At 43.0% G+C, this 15,935-nt stretch overlaps 1 protein-coding gene across 1 annotated transcript in view; it reads right to left on the reverse strand.

Moving 5' to 3' along the window:
* LOC139318261 (pituitary homeobox 3-like) overlaps positions 1 to 14,405 on the reverse strand; it is a 36,974-nt gene extending 22,569 nt beyond the window's left edge. The window contains exon 1 of the mRNA XM_070945630.1: positions 14,300 to 14,405. Within this exon, the coding sequence (XP_070801731.1) occupies positions 14,300 to 14,405 (106 nt within the window). The remainder of the gene's footprint in view (positions 1 to 14,299) is intronic.
* Positions 14,406 to 15,935: the final 1,530 nt, after the last annotated feature.

Consider the following 15,935-nt stretch of genomic DNA (forward strand, 5'->3'; position numbering starts at 1 on the left):
AATTCAAACAATTTGTTAATAAAAGGGATGAGTTAACGATGCAAGGGGGCTGTCTATTGTGGGGCGATCGGGTCATTGTTCCGTTGTGCCTAAGGGAAAATGTTTTGAAACTGTTGCACGAGGGGCACCCCGGGGTCGTGAGGATGAAGGGATTAGCTAGGAGCTATGTGTGGTGGCCCCAAATGGACAAAGATATCACTGAGTGGGTGGGGAAGTGCCAGCCCTGCCAAGAGTCTAGGCCAGAACCCCCAACAGCACCAGTAAGGGAGTGGGAGCAACCACAGGGTCCCTGGTCTAGGATCCACATAGATTTCGCAGGCCCCTTTCATGGGCAAATATTCATGGTCGTAGTCGACACCTTTTCAAAGTGGCTGGAGATTAAGCTCATAAAAGCCACTACCACCGATGCGGTGATCAGGGAGCTAAGGAAGCTATTCGCCACCCACGGGTTACCAGACACCTTGGTCTCTGACAACGGGCCACAGTTCATGGCCACACAATTTGAGGGGTACTTGGCAGAATTGGAGATCAGGCACGTACTCTCTGCCCCGTTTCATCCGGCCAGTAACGGATTGGCTGAGAGATTTGTGAGAACGACTAAGGAAGCTCTCTCACGACTAGGCCCAGGGGACTGGCAAGCACGGATGGATAAATTCCTAACAGCCCAACACACCACACCTTGCACTGCCACAGGCCGTAGCCCGGCGGAACTACTAATGGGAAGGAAGCTCCGATGCATCCTGGATAGGCTACACCCCAACTATTCCCCCGATAGTCTCAGGGAAACGGAGAGAAAGCTTCGGGTCTTCACAAGAGGGACTCATGTCTATGCCAGGAATTACGGAGAGGGGCCCCTCTGGGTAGCAGGGACCATCACAGACATCCCAAATCATATAGAGTGGATATGGGGGACGGGAGGATTTGGTGCAGACACATCGATCAATTGCCAAAACGCATAGCCGCCAAACTTAGTTGTAACTATGATGACCCGATCCCTGACTACAAGCCCGATGCAAACCGAAGACTTAGCTGCAGAATCCAGGGTCCAGCGCTGCACACTCGAGGAGGAACGGACGTCCGAAGAAGGCAACACCCACAGCGAAGTCCAGGAGGTTCCATTGGCGGAGCGAGGAGAAACGGGAGGTCCCTCCAACCCGCTCGATGCCACACCTCCGACTGAACTGCGCAGGTCAACTAGAGTGCGGGCATGCCCTGGCCACTTGCGTGACTACGTATGTTAAAGTACACCCCAAGTGACTTCTGGGAAGGGAGGGGTGTTATGTATAGAGGTTTTGGCGGGAAGTTTGAATAAACTAGCCATCAGCTGATTGGCTAACCACCACAGCTGCAAGGTATATAAGGGGAGCTGTTTCCCTAGGTCAGTTACTGGATTCTCACTCTAATAAAAAGAGCTGTTGTTACACACTGCCTGGCTTGCTGCGTCCTCATTTTCCCCACGTAACAGTGTGCATGAGAAAAACTGGTTAGATGGTGTCCGCTAGCCTTGAAGGCAACTTATGTAGGAGAAGAAAAACTCCGATCTCAAACCTCCACTGCCTTGTGGCTATACCCATCTATGGGAAAGTCTTCAGGAGTCAACCTCGAGGCAAAACTTGGAGGAGGAGTCCTGGAGTGAGGAGAAGTGCTAGAGGAGTAATACCTCTCTAAAAAAAACCTTGATCCAGCTGGCCCAGCTGGTAGCATCTCGTAAGGGCCCCTATCCAGGGTTGCAGGAGAAGATGGTCAGCTGTTTTGAAGGCAGAAGGGGGCTTTATGCCCCAACGGCAGATAAAATGGCAGAGCCATCTTCTAGGACAGTGGTTCTCAACCTTCCTAATGCCTTTAATACAGTTCCTCATGTTGTAGTGACCCCCAACCAGGGGTGGGTCCTAAATTTTTTTACTACTGGTTCTGTGGGCGTGGCTTATTTTGTGGGCATGGCTTGGAGGTCATGTGACTGGGTGGGCGTGGCTAGCTGGTCATGTGACCGGGTGGCCATGGCTATGTGTATAGGGACTACTCAGAGGGCTGAAAAAAAGTCATTTCTGACAGGTCCTTACACTTTTGACCGGTCTTCACACTTATGACTGGTCATCATTTATGCCCATTGTAGTATTCTTAACAACCATGTCACTCATTTCACAACTGCTTCTCTTCACCATGGTGACAAGATAGGGCAAAAACGTAAAATGTGAGGACAGTCGTAAGTTCGAGGACTGGTCAAAAGTGCGAGGACCAGTCAGAAATAACTTTTTCAGCCCTCTGAGTAGTCCATATGCATAAAAGGATACAGCAATAGAGAGGGATGAAGGAAGGGAAGGGAAATTAGAGTAGGAGTGAGGGTAAGAGAGGGAGGAAGAGAGGAGGAGAAGGAGAAAGGAAGAGGAAGTAGGGAGGAGAAGAAGAGGGGGAGGAAGAGAAAGTAAGAAGGAAAGAAAAGAGAGAGGTGGTAGGTTTGAGGAGAAAGATTGCTGTACAATAAAAAAGATGAAAGGGAAGAAAGCCAACCCCAAACAAATATAAAGATATTAAGATAAAGAATGAATTGTTAAACTTTAAAGAATAAAAGAGAACAAATATGAATAAATAACAACAATTAGAAACATACATACAAACATACAATGTATTTTCTTTGAACAGAGTATTTGGCCGGTTCACAAATTTAAACAGTGTTTAGTCATTTCAATTAAATTTACAATTTCTATATTTCCTTTTTGCCATATTTATTCCTCATCTATTTTTGTAAAAAACCAATATTACCCTTCATCCTCATCTCTAATCTTAATCAAATTCAATTTTTCCCTTCTATTCTATATTGTACCCCTTCCCATTGTCATCTATTTTTATATCCATCCTCACATTGGTTAATTATGTAATATTACAGTTGTTTAATATAAATTCAACATTTTAATATTTATTTATTTATTTATTTATTTATTTATTTATTTATTTATTTATTTTTATTTTTATACCACCCTTCTCCCGCAGGACTCAGGGCGGTGCACAGCCAAAATAAAACATAGTATACAAAATTTAAAAACAATTTAAAAACAATTAAATAATTTTGGCCCAAATAATTTAAAACAACCCAATTAAAACCGAATCAATTATAACAGAGGATGGGATTAAGCCAGCCCAGCTAGATGGAATAAGTGTGTTTTCACTTATTCAAAAGTCCGGAGGTCTGATATCGTGCGTATCTCAAGGGGTAGGTCATTCCAGAGGGCTGGTGCCGCCACAGAGAAGGGTCTCCCCCTGGGGGTCGCCAGCCGGCACTGTCTGGCCGACGGCACCCTGAGGAGGCCCTCTCTGTGCGAGCGAACCGGCCGGTGGGAGGCTATTGGCGGCAGAAGGCGGTCTCGCAAATACCCCGGCCCTAAGCCATGGAGCACTTTAAAGGTGGTCACCAACACCTTGTAGTGCACCCGGAAGACCACAGGAAGCCAGTGCAGCTCGCGCAGGAGAGGTGTCACGTGGGAGCGCCCCGTTTCTCTCATAATCCCCCGCGCGGCCGCATTCTGGACCAACTGCAGCCTCCGGGTGCACCCCAAGGGGAGCCCCATATAGAGAGAGCATTGCAGTAGTAATTGATTGATATAAATCAATTAGTTATATAACTACCTTTTTTGTATATTAATCAATATGAACATGAATATTCCAATTATTTCCATGCAATCCAATTTCTTACAAATCAATTATATTTACCAATAATAATAAACCAAATAATTTCCCCCATATATTCCTCCAAACCACAACTTAACCATTTCTGCTTTCAACACAATATACAATTAATAGTATCTCAATTATTACAATTCCCTAGTTAAATAGAGCTTTTTTTCTTTTGCCTTTGGCAAGGCACCCGGGAAAGATAACATCCCTGCCGAAGTTCTGAAGTGCTACAAAGAGAACATCTCCACTGAACTGCATGAAATCTTGTGTCTTTGTTGGAGATTAAAGGTTAAGTGTGATTCATTTCTAAGCCCAAGTGTGAAGCCCAATAACAGATCACATGTGTACCATGAAAATATTTCTTACTTGATTGAAAATATTGCAAGAATTGAAAAACAATGGGGGCTTTGGGTTGCTGGATTGGGAGCTTTTTACTACGAAGCTTCTGTATTTCCTTGGGTGAAAGCGTGGATAAATTTGAGACATAGAAGATTACCACTGTTGGAGGGACATGATCTTCAATTGAGGTGGCATGCTTTTTTATGGTATGGGAAAAATACAGTACACTGATACTTTCAAGTGCCGAGATGGTGCAGTGATTAGAGTGCAGTACTTCAGCTACTTCAGCTGACTGCTAGTTCAGCAGATCAGCGGATCAAATCTCACCAGCTCAAGGTTGACTCAGCCTTCCATCCTTCCGAGGTGGGTTTAGGTTTAGGTTTTAGGTTTTATTTGATTTATATACCACCCTACTCCCGAAAGACTCAGGGCGGTGAACAGCCACAAGATAAAACACATAAATACAAAATTTAAAAGCAAAATAAAACTGAATTAAACAATTTGGCCCAAGACAGATTTAAAACACCCCAATAATTAAGAACAGATTTAAAATGTACATTTTAAAAGCGGAAAAAGGGAAAGTTAGGCCAGGCCAGCCTGATGGAATAAAAAGGTCTTGAGAGCGCGGCGGAAGGTGCGCAGATCTGGGATCCTCCGTATCTCAGGGGGGAGCTCCTTCCAGATAGTAGGTGCCCCCACAGCGAAGGCTCTCCCCCTGGGGGCCACCAGTTGACATTGTTGGCCAACAGCACCCGGAGGAGCCCCTCTCTATGAGAGCGTACCGGCCGGTGGGAGGCTACTGGTGGCAGCAGGCGGTCTTATAGATAACCAGGTCCTAAGCCATGGAGCGCTCTAAAGGTGGTAACCAAAACCTTGAAGCACACATGGAAGACCACCGGGAGCCAGTGCAGCTCGCGCAGGAGAGGTGTTACATGGGAACGCCATGTCGCTCCCATAACCACCCGCGCGGCCGCACTCTGCGCCAGTTGGAGCCTCCGGGTGCTCCTCAAGGGGAGCCCCATGTAGAGAGCGTTACAATTGTCCAGGCGGGAAGTGACGAGGCCATGAGTGACCGTGCGTAAGGAGTCCTGATCCAGAAAGGGACGCAACTGGCGAATCAGACGAACCTGATGAAAAATCCTCCCGGTCACGGCCGTCAAGTGCTCTTCTAAAGACAGCCGTGAATCCAGGAGGACGCCCAAGTTGCGAGCCCTCTCTGTGGGGGCCAGCGATTCGCCCCCAATAGTCAGTGATGGCACCAACTGACTATATCGGGACATCAGAAACCACAGCCACTCGGTCTTGGATGGGTTGAGCCTGAGCCTGTTTCTCCCCATCCAGATCCGCACAGCCTCCAGGCACCGGGACATCACTTCAAGGGCATCGTTGGGGTGGTCCAGGGTGGAGATGTACAGCTGAGTGTCGTCAGCGTACTGATGGTACTCCACCCCAAAACCACGGATGATCTCGCCCAGCGGCTTTACATAAATGTTGAACAGAAGGGGCGAGAGGACTGACCCTTGTGGCACCCCACATATGAGGCGCCTCGGGGTCGACCTTTGCCCCCCTGCCAAGACAGACTGCAACCAATCGGAGAGAAAGGAGGAGAACCACCACAACACAGTGCCCCCCACCCCTAACTCTTCCAACCGGTACAGCATGATACCATGGTCGATGGTATCAAAAGCCGCTGAGAGATCTAATAGGACCAGGACAGAGGAGCAACCTCTATCCCGAGCCCTCCAGAGATCATCAACCAACGCGATCAATGCCATTTCCGTGCTGTACCCAGGCCTGAAGCCCGACTGGAACGGATCCAGATACACCGTTTCATCCAGGTGCTGGGGGAGCTGTCGCGCAGCCACTCTCTCAACAACCTTTGCCACAAAGCAAAGGTTGGAGACCGGACAATAATTTGACAATACTGCCAGGTCCAGGGAAGGCTTCTTGAGGAGAGGCCTCACCACCGCCTCTTTCAAGGCAGCGGGGAAGTCACCCTCCCCAATGAAGCTGTCAGCACTTCAACCTGCGTTTACTCTAGTGCTGACATAAGAAGGAGAAGAGGGGGCAGCTGGCAAGAGGACGCTTGACTTCTCACCTACTTATTTTCCCTGAAGATAATGTCCCCTAGGAGATGAGATGGGAGGGGGACATTCCTGGGAGCTGAAGTACTAGATATGGGGAGAATGATTTGGAAGAGGGCCAATGAGATGCCGAGAATTGGGGAACAGAAAGGGAAGGTTTGGGGTCAGGAAGTCAGTGTTGGCTACGCCACAATCGGGGACAGGTCGTCGTGCTTAATAAAATGAAAGATTTCTTCAAAGATTACTTGTTTGGAAATGCAATTTATTTTAATTAAGATGACATCGAAACCTGACAGAAGCATTTATAATCCCCTGGAGCCAGCCTCGCGTCACCTCCCGAGAAGCCAGCACTAACCAGGAGAGACACGGGTCCAACAAACATATGGTCGCGTTCAGTCTACCCAGAATCCTGTCCACGTCATCAGGAGTCACAGGATCAAACTCATCCCAGATAACATTCTCAAGACCTGCCTCAGTCATCCCCCCTGAAACTACCCAGTCGGAGTCCAGGTCTTCCCGAATTTGAGTGATTTTGTCATGCAGATACTGTACAAAGTCCTCGGCTCTACCCTCCAAGGGGTCCTCCCGCACTCCCTGGTGGAGCAAGAAGCAGGTCACCCTAAACAGGGCGGCCAGGCGGTTATCTGATGATGCAATAAGGGCAGCAAAATAATTACACTTTGCTGCTTTTATCGCCAGTAGGTAATTCTTAATATGAGATCTTACCAATGTCCGGTCAGGTTCAGAAAGGCTGGCCCTCCAACTGCTCTCTAGGCGTCTTTTCTGGTGCTTCATCTCCCTTAGCTCCTCAGTAAACCAAGGAGCCAGATGAGTTCGGCGCCGGGTCAGAGGCCGCAAAGGCACGACCCGATCCAGAGCTCCAGCGGCCGCCCTATCCCAGGCGGCCACTAAGTCGAGGCATGAGCCAGAGCCTCAGGGAATAGCCCAAGCTCCATCTGGAACCTATCAGGCTCCATCAGGCGCCTGGGGCAGAACCATTTTACCGGTTCCGCTTCCCTGCGGCGAGGTGCAGCAGTTCGAAGGTCAAGGCGAAGGAGATAGTGATCAGACCATGACAAGGTCTGACAAGGTCTGACAAGGGTAAAATGAGGACCCAGATTGTTGGGGGCAATATGCTATTTAGTATACTGTCTTTGGTGTAAGCCGCCCAGAGTCCTCGGAAAGTGGGCGGCATAGAAATATGACAAATAAATAAATAAATAAATAAATAAATAAATAAATAAATAAATAAATAAATAAATAAATAAATAAATAAATAAATAAATAAATAAATAAATAAATAAATAAATAAATAAATAAATAAATACACTATGTGAGAAACACTCTACTTTTAGTATGGGAAAAAGTTAGAGCAAAAAATTATATGAAAATACCAGTCTGACTTTCTACAATGGAAGCACTGATACATCCAAACATTGTTAATCGGGGAAAAATTGTAACATATAAAGACATTATAAATGAAGAAGGGGAACTTAAAACTAGGCAGGAATTGCAAAACCAAGTGGTGGATTTAGCATGGTGGCCACACCTGCAAATACAATCTAGATATGAGAAAGATGCAAAGATATGTGGTTTTTATAAAGAGCCAACAACACTTGATCAGATGCTTTTAGGGACAGATTAAAAACTAATAAAGAAATTATACAGTTACTTATTAAGCATCAAAATGGAAGATGAACAAGTGAAAGAAACAATGATAGTATGGGCAAAAAACTTTGGTTATACTATAGAACTAGATAAATGGCAAAAACCTTGGGACAGAATTTACAAATTGACAATGGCAACTTCTTATAAGGAAAACCTGTACAAAATGTTTTCTAGGTAGCACTTTGCAAGGCTAGCAAAGATATTTAAAAACATGTCCACTAAATGTTGGAAATGTAACCAGACTCTGGGCTCTTATTATCAAATGTGGTGGTCTTGCTCAAAGGCGCAAAAAAAAATAAAAAAAAAAGTAATGAAAATACATACATGGTTAGAAAAAATGATAAAGCAATATATAGACTTGAAGCCAGAAATATTCTTGTTAGGCATAATACCAGGAAGTTATAATATAGGGTATATATATTTAATACTTCACGTGTTGACAGCAGTGAGAATTGTATTTGCACAATATTGGAAAAATGAGGATAGCCCTACAGATGAAAATATAATTTAAAAAATATTAGACTGTGCGGAGATGGATAGATTGGCATTAAAAATAAAAGGAAGAAACAGAATATTTTTCAACTTGGGATATGTTTTCATCAGTGGTTAAATAAAAGAGGTAGAAATTAGAAAATGAAAAATCATCATTATGTATAAGTAAAGGATGAAAAATTATTATTATAAATAAGTGAACATTGTTACTATGATTATTTTTACTATTATCACTATTATCAGAATTATTATTATTTTGTAAACCTAAAATGACTCAGACAATACACTGTTCATTAAGCACCTATGTATATTTAAGGAAAAAATGTATAAATAAAATTCAAAAAAAGAAACAGAAAATTTTTTATTTGTTTATTGGATTGGATTGGGATGTCACTTAACTCCAGAATGACTCTGCATGATTTACAATTTAAAAACAAAAAAACAATAAAGGAAATTTCTGAAGCCTCCACACCATATTGCATATATGGGTGGGTGGGTGGGAATCTTTGGTGCAGTGGTGGATTTCAAATTTTTTTACTACTGGTTGTGTGGGCATGGCTTAGTGGGTGTGGCATGGCTTGGTGGGCATGGCTTAGTGGACATGGCAGGGGAAGGATACTGTAAAATCTCCATTCCCACCCTACTCCAGGGGAAGGTTACTGCAAAATCCCCATTTCCTCCCAATCAGCTGGGACTCGGGAGGCAGAGAATAGATGGGGGTGGGACCAGCCAGAGGTGATATTTACCGGTTCTTGGAACTACTCAAAATTTCTGTTTCCGGTTCTCCAGAACTGGTCAGAACCTGCTGAAACCCACCTCTGCTTTGGTGGGGCTTCATAGCCATTCCCACTTCAACAACCTGTGCAAATAGCCACATTTTAAAAAGTTTTCCAGAACTTCATTAGGGTGGGAGCTTCCTAGATCTCCAGGGAATATAATTTGCTATGAACAGGTAAATAAACTTCCTGGGATAGTTCCTGGCATTGTTTAAAGGTCCTGAATCAACTCTATCTGAACTTTCTATATGGGCAGAAACTATTGGAAATAGGCAGTCCTTCAAATAATCAGGCCCTATTCCATGAAGGGCTTTGTAAGTGGTAACCAGAATTTTGGACCAGGTGTAGCTGCCCTGTGGTCTTCAAGGGTAGCCCTAGGAGAGGATGTTGGAGTAATCCGATTGTAAAGTGACTAAGGCATAAGTAACTCTCTGGAGGTCCTCCCCATCCATGAATAGGTGCAATTGACACACTAGACAAAGCCCTCTTCTCCACAGCTGATGCTCTTTAAGCAGGAGCTATGAAGCCAAGACAACTGCCAAATTGCATGCCAGACATGACTGGAGGAACGCAATCCTATCAAGGCTAAAGTTGGGAAGTCTCCATATCTGGGGTGGCCAAAAATCCACTGTCACTCAGTCTTGGGAGGATTGAATCTAAGTCTATTCTCCACATCCAGACCTGCACAGCCCTCAGCTCTCAGCTCTGCGCTGCAGAGCTAGCTGAAGTGTTCATGGATATTTTCAATCTATCCCTGTCACAGTGCTCTATCCCCACCTGCCTGAAGACATCTATTATAGTGCCAGTCCCTAAGTAGACAGTAGTGGTATCTCTTAATGATTATAGACCAGTAGCTTTAACATCTGTTGTCATGAAATATTTTGAGAGGCTGGTGTTGAACTATATTAAGGCTAGTCTTCCATCTACTTTGGACCCATACCAATTTGCATATGGGGTAATGGATCAACTGATGATGCTATGTCTATTGTTGTCCATACTGTATTGAATCACTTGGAACAACAGGGGGCATATGCAAGGCTGTTATTTGTGGATTATAGCTCTGCCTTTAACAACATTTTACCCAACGGGTTGTTTTTTAAAATGTCCAATTTGGGTATAAATCAGAGGATTTGCTTGTGGATAAGGGATTTTCTGACAGGTAGGCCACAGTCAGTAAGGATGGGATCTCACCATTCCTCTACTCTGATACTAAGCACAGGAGCCCCCCAGGGTTGTGTGCTAAGCCCTTTCCTTTATTCCTTGTACACGCATGACTGCACACCATTGTATAACACCAACGCAATTATTAAATTTGCGGATGACACAACAGTGGTGGGGCTCATTAATAAGAACAATGAGTCTGCTTACAGGAAGGAAGTACAAGGGCTGACATTATGGTGTAATGAAAATAATCTCACACTTAACACCACAAAAACTAAAGAATTTATAATTGACTTCAGGAGGAAGAGAGATGTACATCTACCACTGTACATAAATGGTGAAGAGGTGGAGAGGGTGGGTAGTTTTAAATTTCTGGGCACTTATATCTCGGAGGACCTCTCATGGACTATGAATGCTAACATGCTTGTGAAGAAGGCACAGAAGAGGCTGTACTTCCTGAGAATGCTCAGGAAGATAAATCTATCTCAGCATCTACTTCTGTCCTACTATCGCAGCACCATTGAGAGTGTCCTGACATACGGCATTCTTGCATGGTATGGGAGACAAAAAAATAGCGGACAAAAAAGCTCTACAGAGAATCATTAAAACTGCCCAGAATATTATCCAGCTACCAGCCCTGGACAACATCTTCGAATCTCGCTGTTTGAGGAAGTTGCCTAAAATTCTCAGAGACTCTTCCCATCCTGTTTACAATCTTTTTGGACTGTTGCCTTCTGGCAGAAGATACAGAACAATTAAAACTCGGACCACACGTTTTCTGAATAGTTTTTATCCCAGAGCTATAATTGCACTCAACAATGAACTAAAGGGCCACCATCAGTGAGCTGTTGGACAGTATTAGTTGGTCTCTTGTGTGGATATTTGGGTAGCTTAGGGGTGGGGAATTGTGGTGGGTGGGAGTATGTTTGGGGATTATGTGTGTGGGATCTGGTCTTTGGGTGTCAAGTAAATTTCGTTGTATGTGTATACTGTGTATACACATACAATGACAATAAAGTTTATTTATTTATTTTATTAGACATTGACAGCATCACTTTGCTGCCCAAGTGATTATTCATGTACAAATGGGTATCATCCATTTATTAATTATATCAAATGCCAAACTGATGGATGACCTCCCTCCATGGTTTTATGTAGATTAGAAATTACACACTGTCTCCTTAATACTGCATAATACTGTATTCCCCATGTAAAAACAAATTTATTCATATTGAATGCTTAGATGAAAAGATACCATGTTCCCCCACCAAAAAAGACCAATCTTATTTTCTTTTGGATCCCAAAATAAGCACCAGGTCTTACCCTCTTACCTTAGGACCACTGCAGCCAGGCCTCCCATGCCCCGATACCTGCCTGACTTCTTCTGCGGCCACTTGCAGCAGGATGCCACATGGTGCATCATGCCAGTGCCACCACTCGCAAGAGGCTGTATGGCGCTGTTGCACGAGCGGCAGCACCGGCGCAACGAGCCACACAACCTTCTGCTGCAAGCAGCGGCATTGGTGTGACGAGCCACATGGCATCCTGCCACAAGCAGTGGCACCAGCTCAAGGCACCATGTGACATCCAGCTGTGCGCGGAGGCACCAGTGTGATGTCCCATGTGGCATCCTGCCACAAGCGGCTGCAAGCAGCCACAGAAGTCAGGCGGAGGCGCAACAGCTGTTGGAGCGTGAGAGGCCTGGCTACGGCGGTCCTAAGGTAAGTAGGTGCAGGGCGCATGGGGCAGCTCCACCCCCCTCTTCCCACTGAACTTGATTCTTATGCATGTGCCTCACCCTACCTCTTTCAACCAGATGGTTGGACATGGTGGGCAGGATTTTAACTAGGGCTTATTTTTGGGTAAGGCTTTTATTAGGCACAAACAGAAAAATCAATCTAGGTCTTATTTTTTGGATAGGTCTTATTTTTGGGGAAACATGGTAGTGGGAGTCACTATATCAAATCTGCCATGTTTGAAGCAGAGATAAAATAGGCTGCCTGGAACAGAGATGAAGTGATATGCCTGTTGACCAGCTATACCCTGAATTACTACAGACAATTACAATTGCATGGTGGAGAAAAGATGATGTGAATCCTGGAAAGATTTCAAAGTAGGCTAGACACTAGAGGAAAAACTGCAGAGAGAAAATAAACAACAGAGGTTTATCATTCAATATGTTGGAGAAAAAGTTGCCTTTTCTTCCATTGGGGAGGTAGGCTTTTTACAGCTACAATGTTTTCTGGAGAAAAGGTCAAGGATAATAGTTGAATAGTTGATCAATATCTGGTGGCTCAGATGGAAAGAATATTGAGAAAAAAGAACAATTGGGGTCAAAGAAGCTGCCAGATTATTTAAGCTTTTGTATACATTTATGTGTTATATTAATAGGTACTTGGGAGTTCCATGAAATAACCAAGACTTTAAGGGGTCTTTAACTGCTTAAGTAAGAATAGCCATTAATGGGTTCATTTGCATCAACAAGACTTTTTACTGTATTAGTTTTGCCCTAGTTTTCCTCCAAAGTGATGCATATAAGAGTCTCTTATCTAATTTTCCCAACAGCAACCCTGTTAGGTAGGCCGAAGTGAGAGTGACTATCCCAAACTCACCAGTGATCTTCCATGGCTAAAAATAAGGTTGAACCTGGGACTTCGCAGTCCCAGTTCAAGACCTTAACCACTACAACTTCTCCTTGAAAAGAAGCCTGGTATACCACAAGTTTGTGTTTTCTGTAGAGACAACAAAATAATTTATACGTTTAATTTCATTTTGACTAGTCTCACATAGAGCAAAAAAAAGGACCTTTAGGGGACCCCTTCCGATGAAGGAAATTGAAGGAACTGCAGCTTACTTAGAAAAAAGCTCCACTGGTTCACTGGGAATCACTAACAAGTATCTATAGAATTGCAACCCAAATGTTTATTGCTTATGAATGTACTCCTGTATGCTGATACTGAGTCACTTTCTCTACACAAGACTATATGGCCTTACTTATTTAAATTGCACAAATGAAGATTCAAAAAAATCTTCATTTTTTTGAAGATTCTTGAAATTCTTGGAATTCTTAATTCTTGAAAAATCTATTTTTCAAAAGGCCATTCCTCTTACAGACTGTAAGTCTGTAATCACATATGGTGAGGTGATAATTACAAAAGGGCAATTAATAATTAGTTGGTTTGTTATTGTATTTAATTATAAGAGAGAAGATTCTTTCTGCCTGTGGACATCCACACTATTTTGCATAGATACTTTGTATATCAAAAATAGGGGAACATGCCCTATGCCAGGGCACCTCAGCCCCACTCTCATGCTAATTTCAGTGTTTTAGTAACATGTGGCACTTGTATTTTATCATATAATAAACACTTAAAAGATTTCATCTGGCTTCAGCAAAGTACTTTTTATTTGATGATAAAATTTCAAAGTGTTCATCTTATCAAAATAGCCAGTTTAAATTACATGTATTTCATTATCTTTTTCACGTGACTTTTGAATTTATGTTGTTAGTATGGTTCTGTCAGTTTGAAAAACCGTAGTATGAATAAGATCACAATGCTCTCTCTCCTCAATCAGCATGGTGTAAAAGTCTGACAGGAAAGCTGAAAGGGAGACCATTTTCTGTTGTTGCCCTTCCCTAAAGCAACGAATCTCCACCTGAGTTGAGATCAGCACCTATCCTCCTGGCATTTCAAAAAGCAATTAAGAGAGACAACCTGATAAGTTACAGTGGATGATTGGATTGCTATTTTTCCCCTTGGAATGAAGGCAAATAGGAAATTTCACACATTGAATATGGGAATCTTCCAGGTAGTTGCCATTATGCCTATTGAAGATGGGCCATTTTAGGTGGGGACAATGGACACTGACACAGGATGTCTCTCATGGCATCTTCAAACCCTCAGTTTGATCCCATTTCCAGCTCCAAGTACATAAAGAAATATTAAGATTTCAATTATTTTTGAGAGCTGAATTTATATAGTCTATCAAACATTAATTTTTAGAATTTTTCAATACCAAATACTGATGAAAAAACACAAACACACTGTTTCTCTTATTTAAGAAATACCCCTTTAAAATAAGAAAGAAGATATCTGTTCTCCTACTTACCATTTGCTTGCCCCTTGTGCCTGTGCGCATGTTGAGGTGTCCCAGATTCTGAGAGGGAAAGAGAAGAGCGCTGAGCTTCTGGGTCAGTGAGCAAGTTGAAGTCCATCTGCCTGGCACAGGTGCAGGAGAGCAACTGAAGAGATATATGGGGAAGTGTGAGTGGAGATATATGCTTACCTGGAGTAAATTAATTTCATTGAGACTTACATTCAAGTGTTTATAGCTCAAACCAACAGCATGATCAAATTAACCAAATTTCAATTTATTCCAGAAAGGATTTTCACAGTGAGGCTCAATCCTGGAAGAATATTCTGTATATAGATTTGCAGGCTAACATTTCATGTAAAGTTTTTAGCCATTTTTAAAATAAGGGGCAGTGCAGATGTATCCTCCACTTTTAGAGTAATTTATTTCTGTATTCTCAAAAGATTAGAGCAATCATATCATTCAATTGGCAGAAATACTCTAGTTGTGAATCTGGTCAGTACCGGTATCTTGCAATTATTTTTCTCTTCATTTTTAACCTGCATGTTTATGAAGTGTATTAAAATTATTTCTGTACATATTTTTAAACAATGAATAATGACATTCTCTCTCTCTCTCTCTCTCACACACACACACTTATTATCTGAGGAAAAAGCTTGTTATCTGAGGACGCAGCTTAGAGAAGAAACTTTAAAACAATATCCATTTCCCCCAGAGAGCAAATGATGGTTTGAGACTTGAATACATATATGCATAGGCAAGTACACACAAATACTCATATGTTCATGCATGTACAAACACATTCACAAAGAATCCTGGGTCTATATAGGAATCAGTGTTTTCCTTGATACCTGTTCATGCATTTTGTACATGAAGCGGAGCCCACCAATGATTCTTACTATTTTGAGGGCTTTTGATTCCAAGAATTATGCAGAAATGCACAGTGCATTAATTTATTGGACTAAATATAGAGATGTGTGTAACTTTGCTGTCTGAATTTATTAAGCCCCTTAGCCCCTTCTCTAGGAAGTAGCAAATTAAATTTCTTACCAATTTTTATAAAATGATCATTTTCCTCATTCTGACATGTGACTGCATCTGCAAAGAGCAGTTTTCTCTCCTAACACTTCCAGTGCAATCCTCAGATCCAAAGTTTTCTCTTTCTCCTGCTACAGATTTACTTGGTAAAGCCCTCAAAACCTCCTTGCAAAAGGTAATTAAGTTTTGCTACAATAAAACTTGGGATGTAGTGGCTCAGTGGCTAAGACACTGAGCTTGTCGATTGAAAGGTCGGCAGTTCAGCAGTTCAAATCCCTAGTGCCGCGTAACGGGGTACTTGTCCTAGCTTCTGCCAACCTAGCAATTCAAAAGCACGTAAAAAATGTAAGTAGAAAAATAGGGACCACCTTTGGTGGGAAGATAACAGCGTTCCGGATGCCTTTGGTGTTTAGTCACGCCGGCCACATGACCATGGAGATGTCTTCGGACAGCGCTGGCTCTTTGGCTTTGAAACGGAGATGAGCACCGCCCCCTAGTGTCAGGAATGACTAGCACGTATGTGCGAGAGGAACCTTTACCTTACAGTAAAACTTCACCAAAGGCTTATCCAGCAAACTTTTACTTTTGCCATACACAAACATGTAGCTTTAGA

This window comes from Pituophis catenifer, unplaced genomic scaffold (genome assembly GCF_029215685.1).
Source record: "Pituophis catenifer annectens isolate HBS135680 unplaced genomic scaffold, rPitCat1.0.hap2 SCAF_6, whole genome shotgun sequence".
Taxonomy (NCBI): Eukaryota; Metazoa; Chordata; class Lepidosauria; order Squamata; family Colubridae; genus Pituophis; species Pituophis catenifer.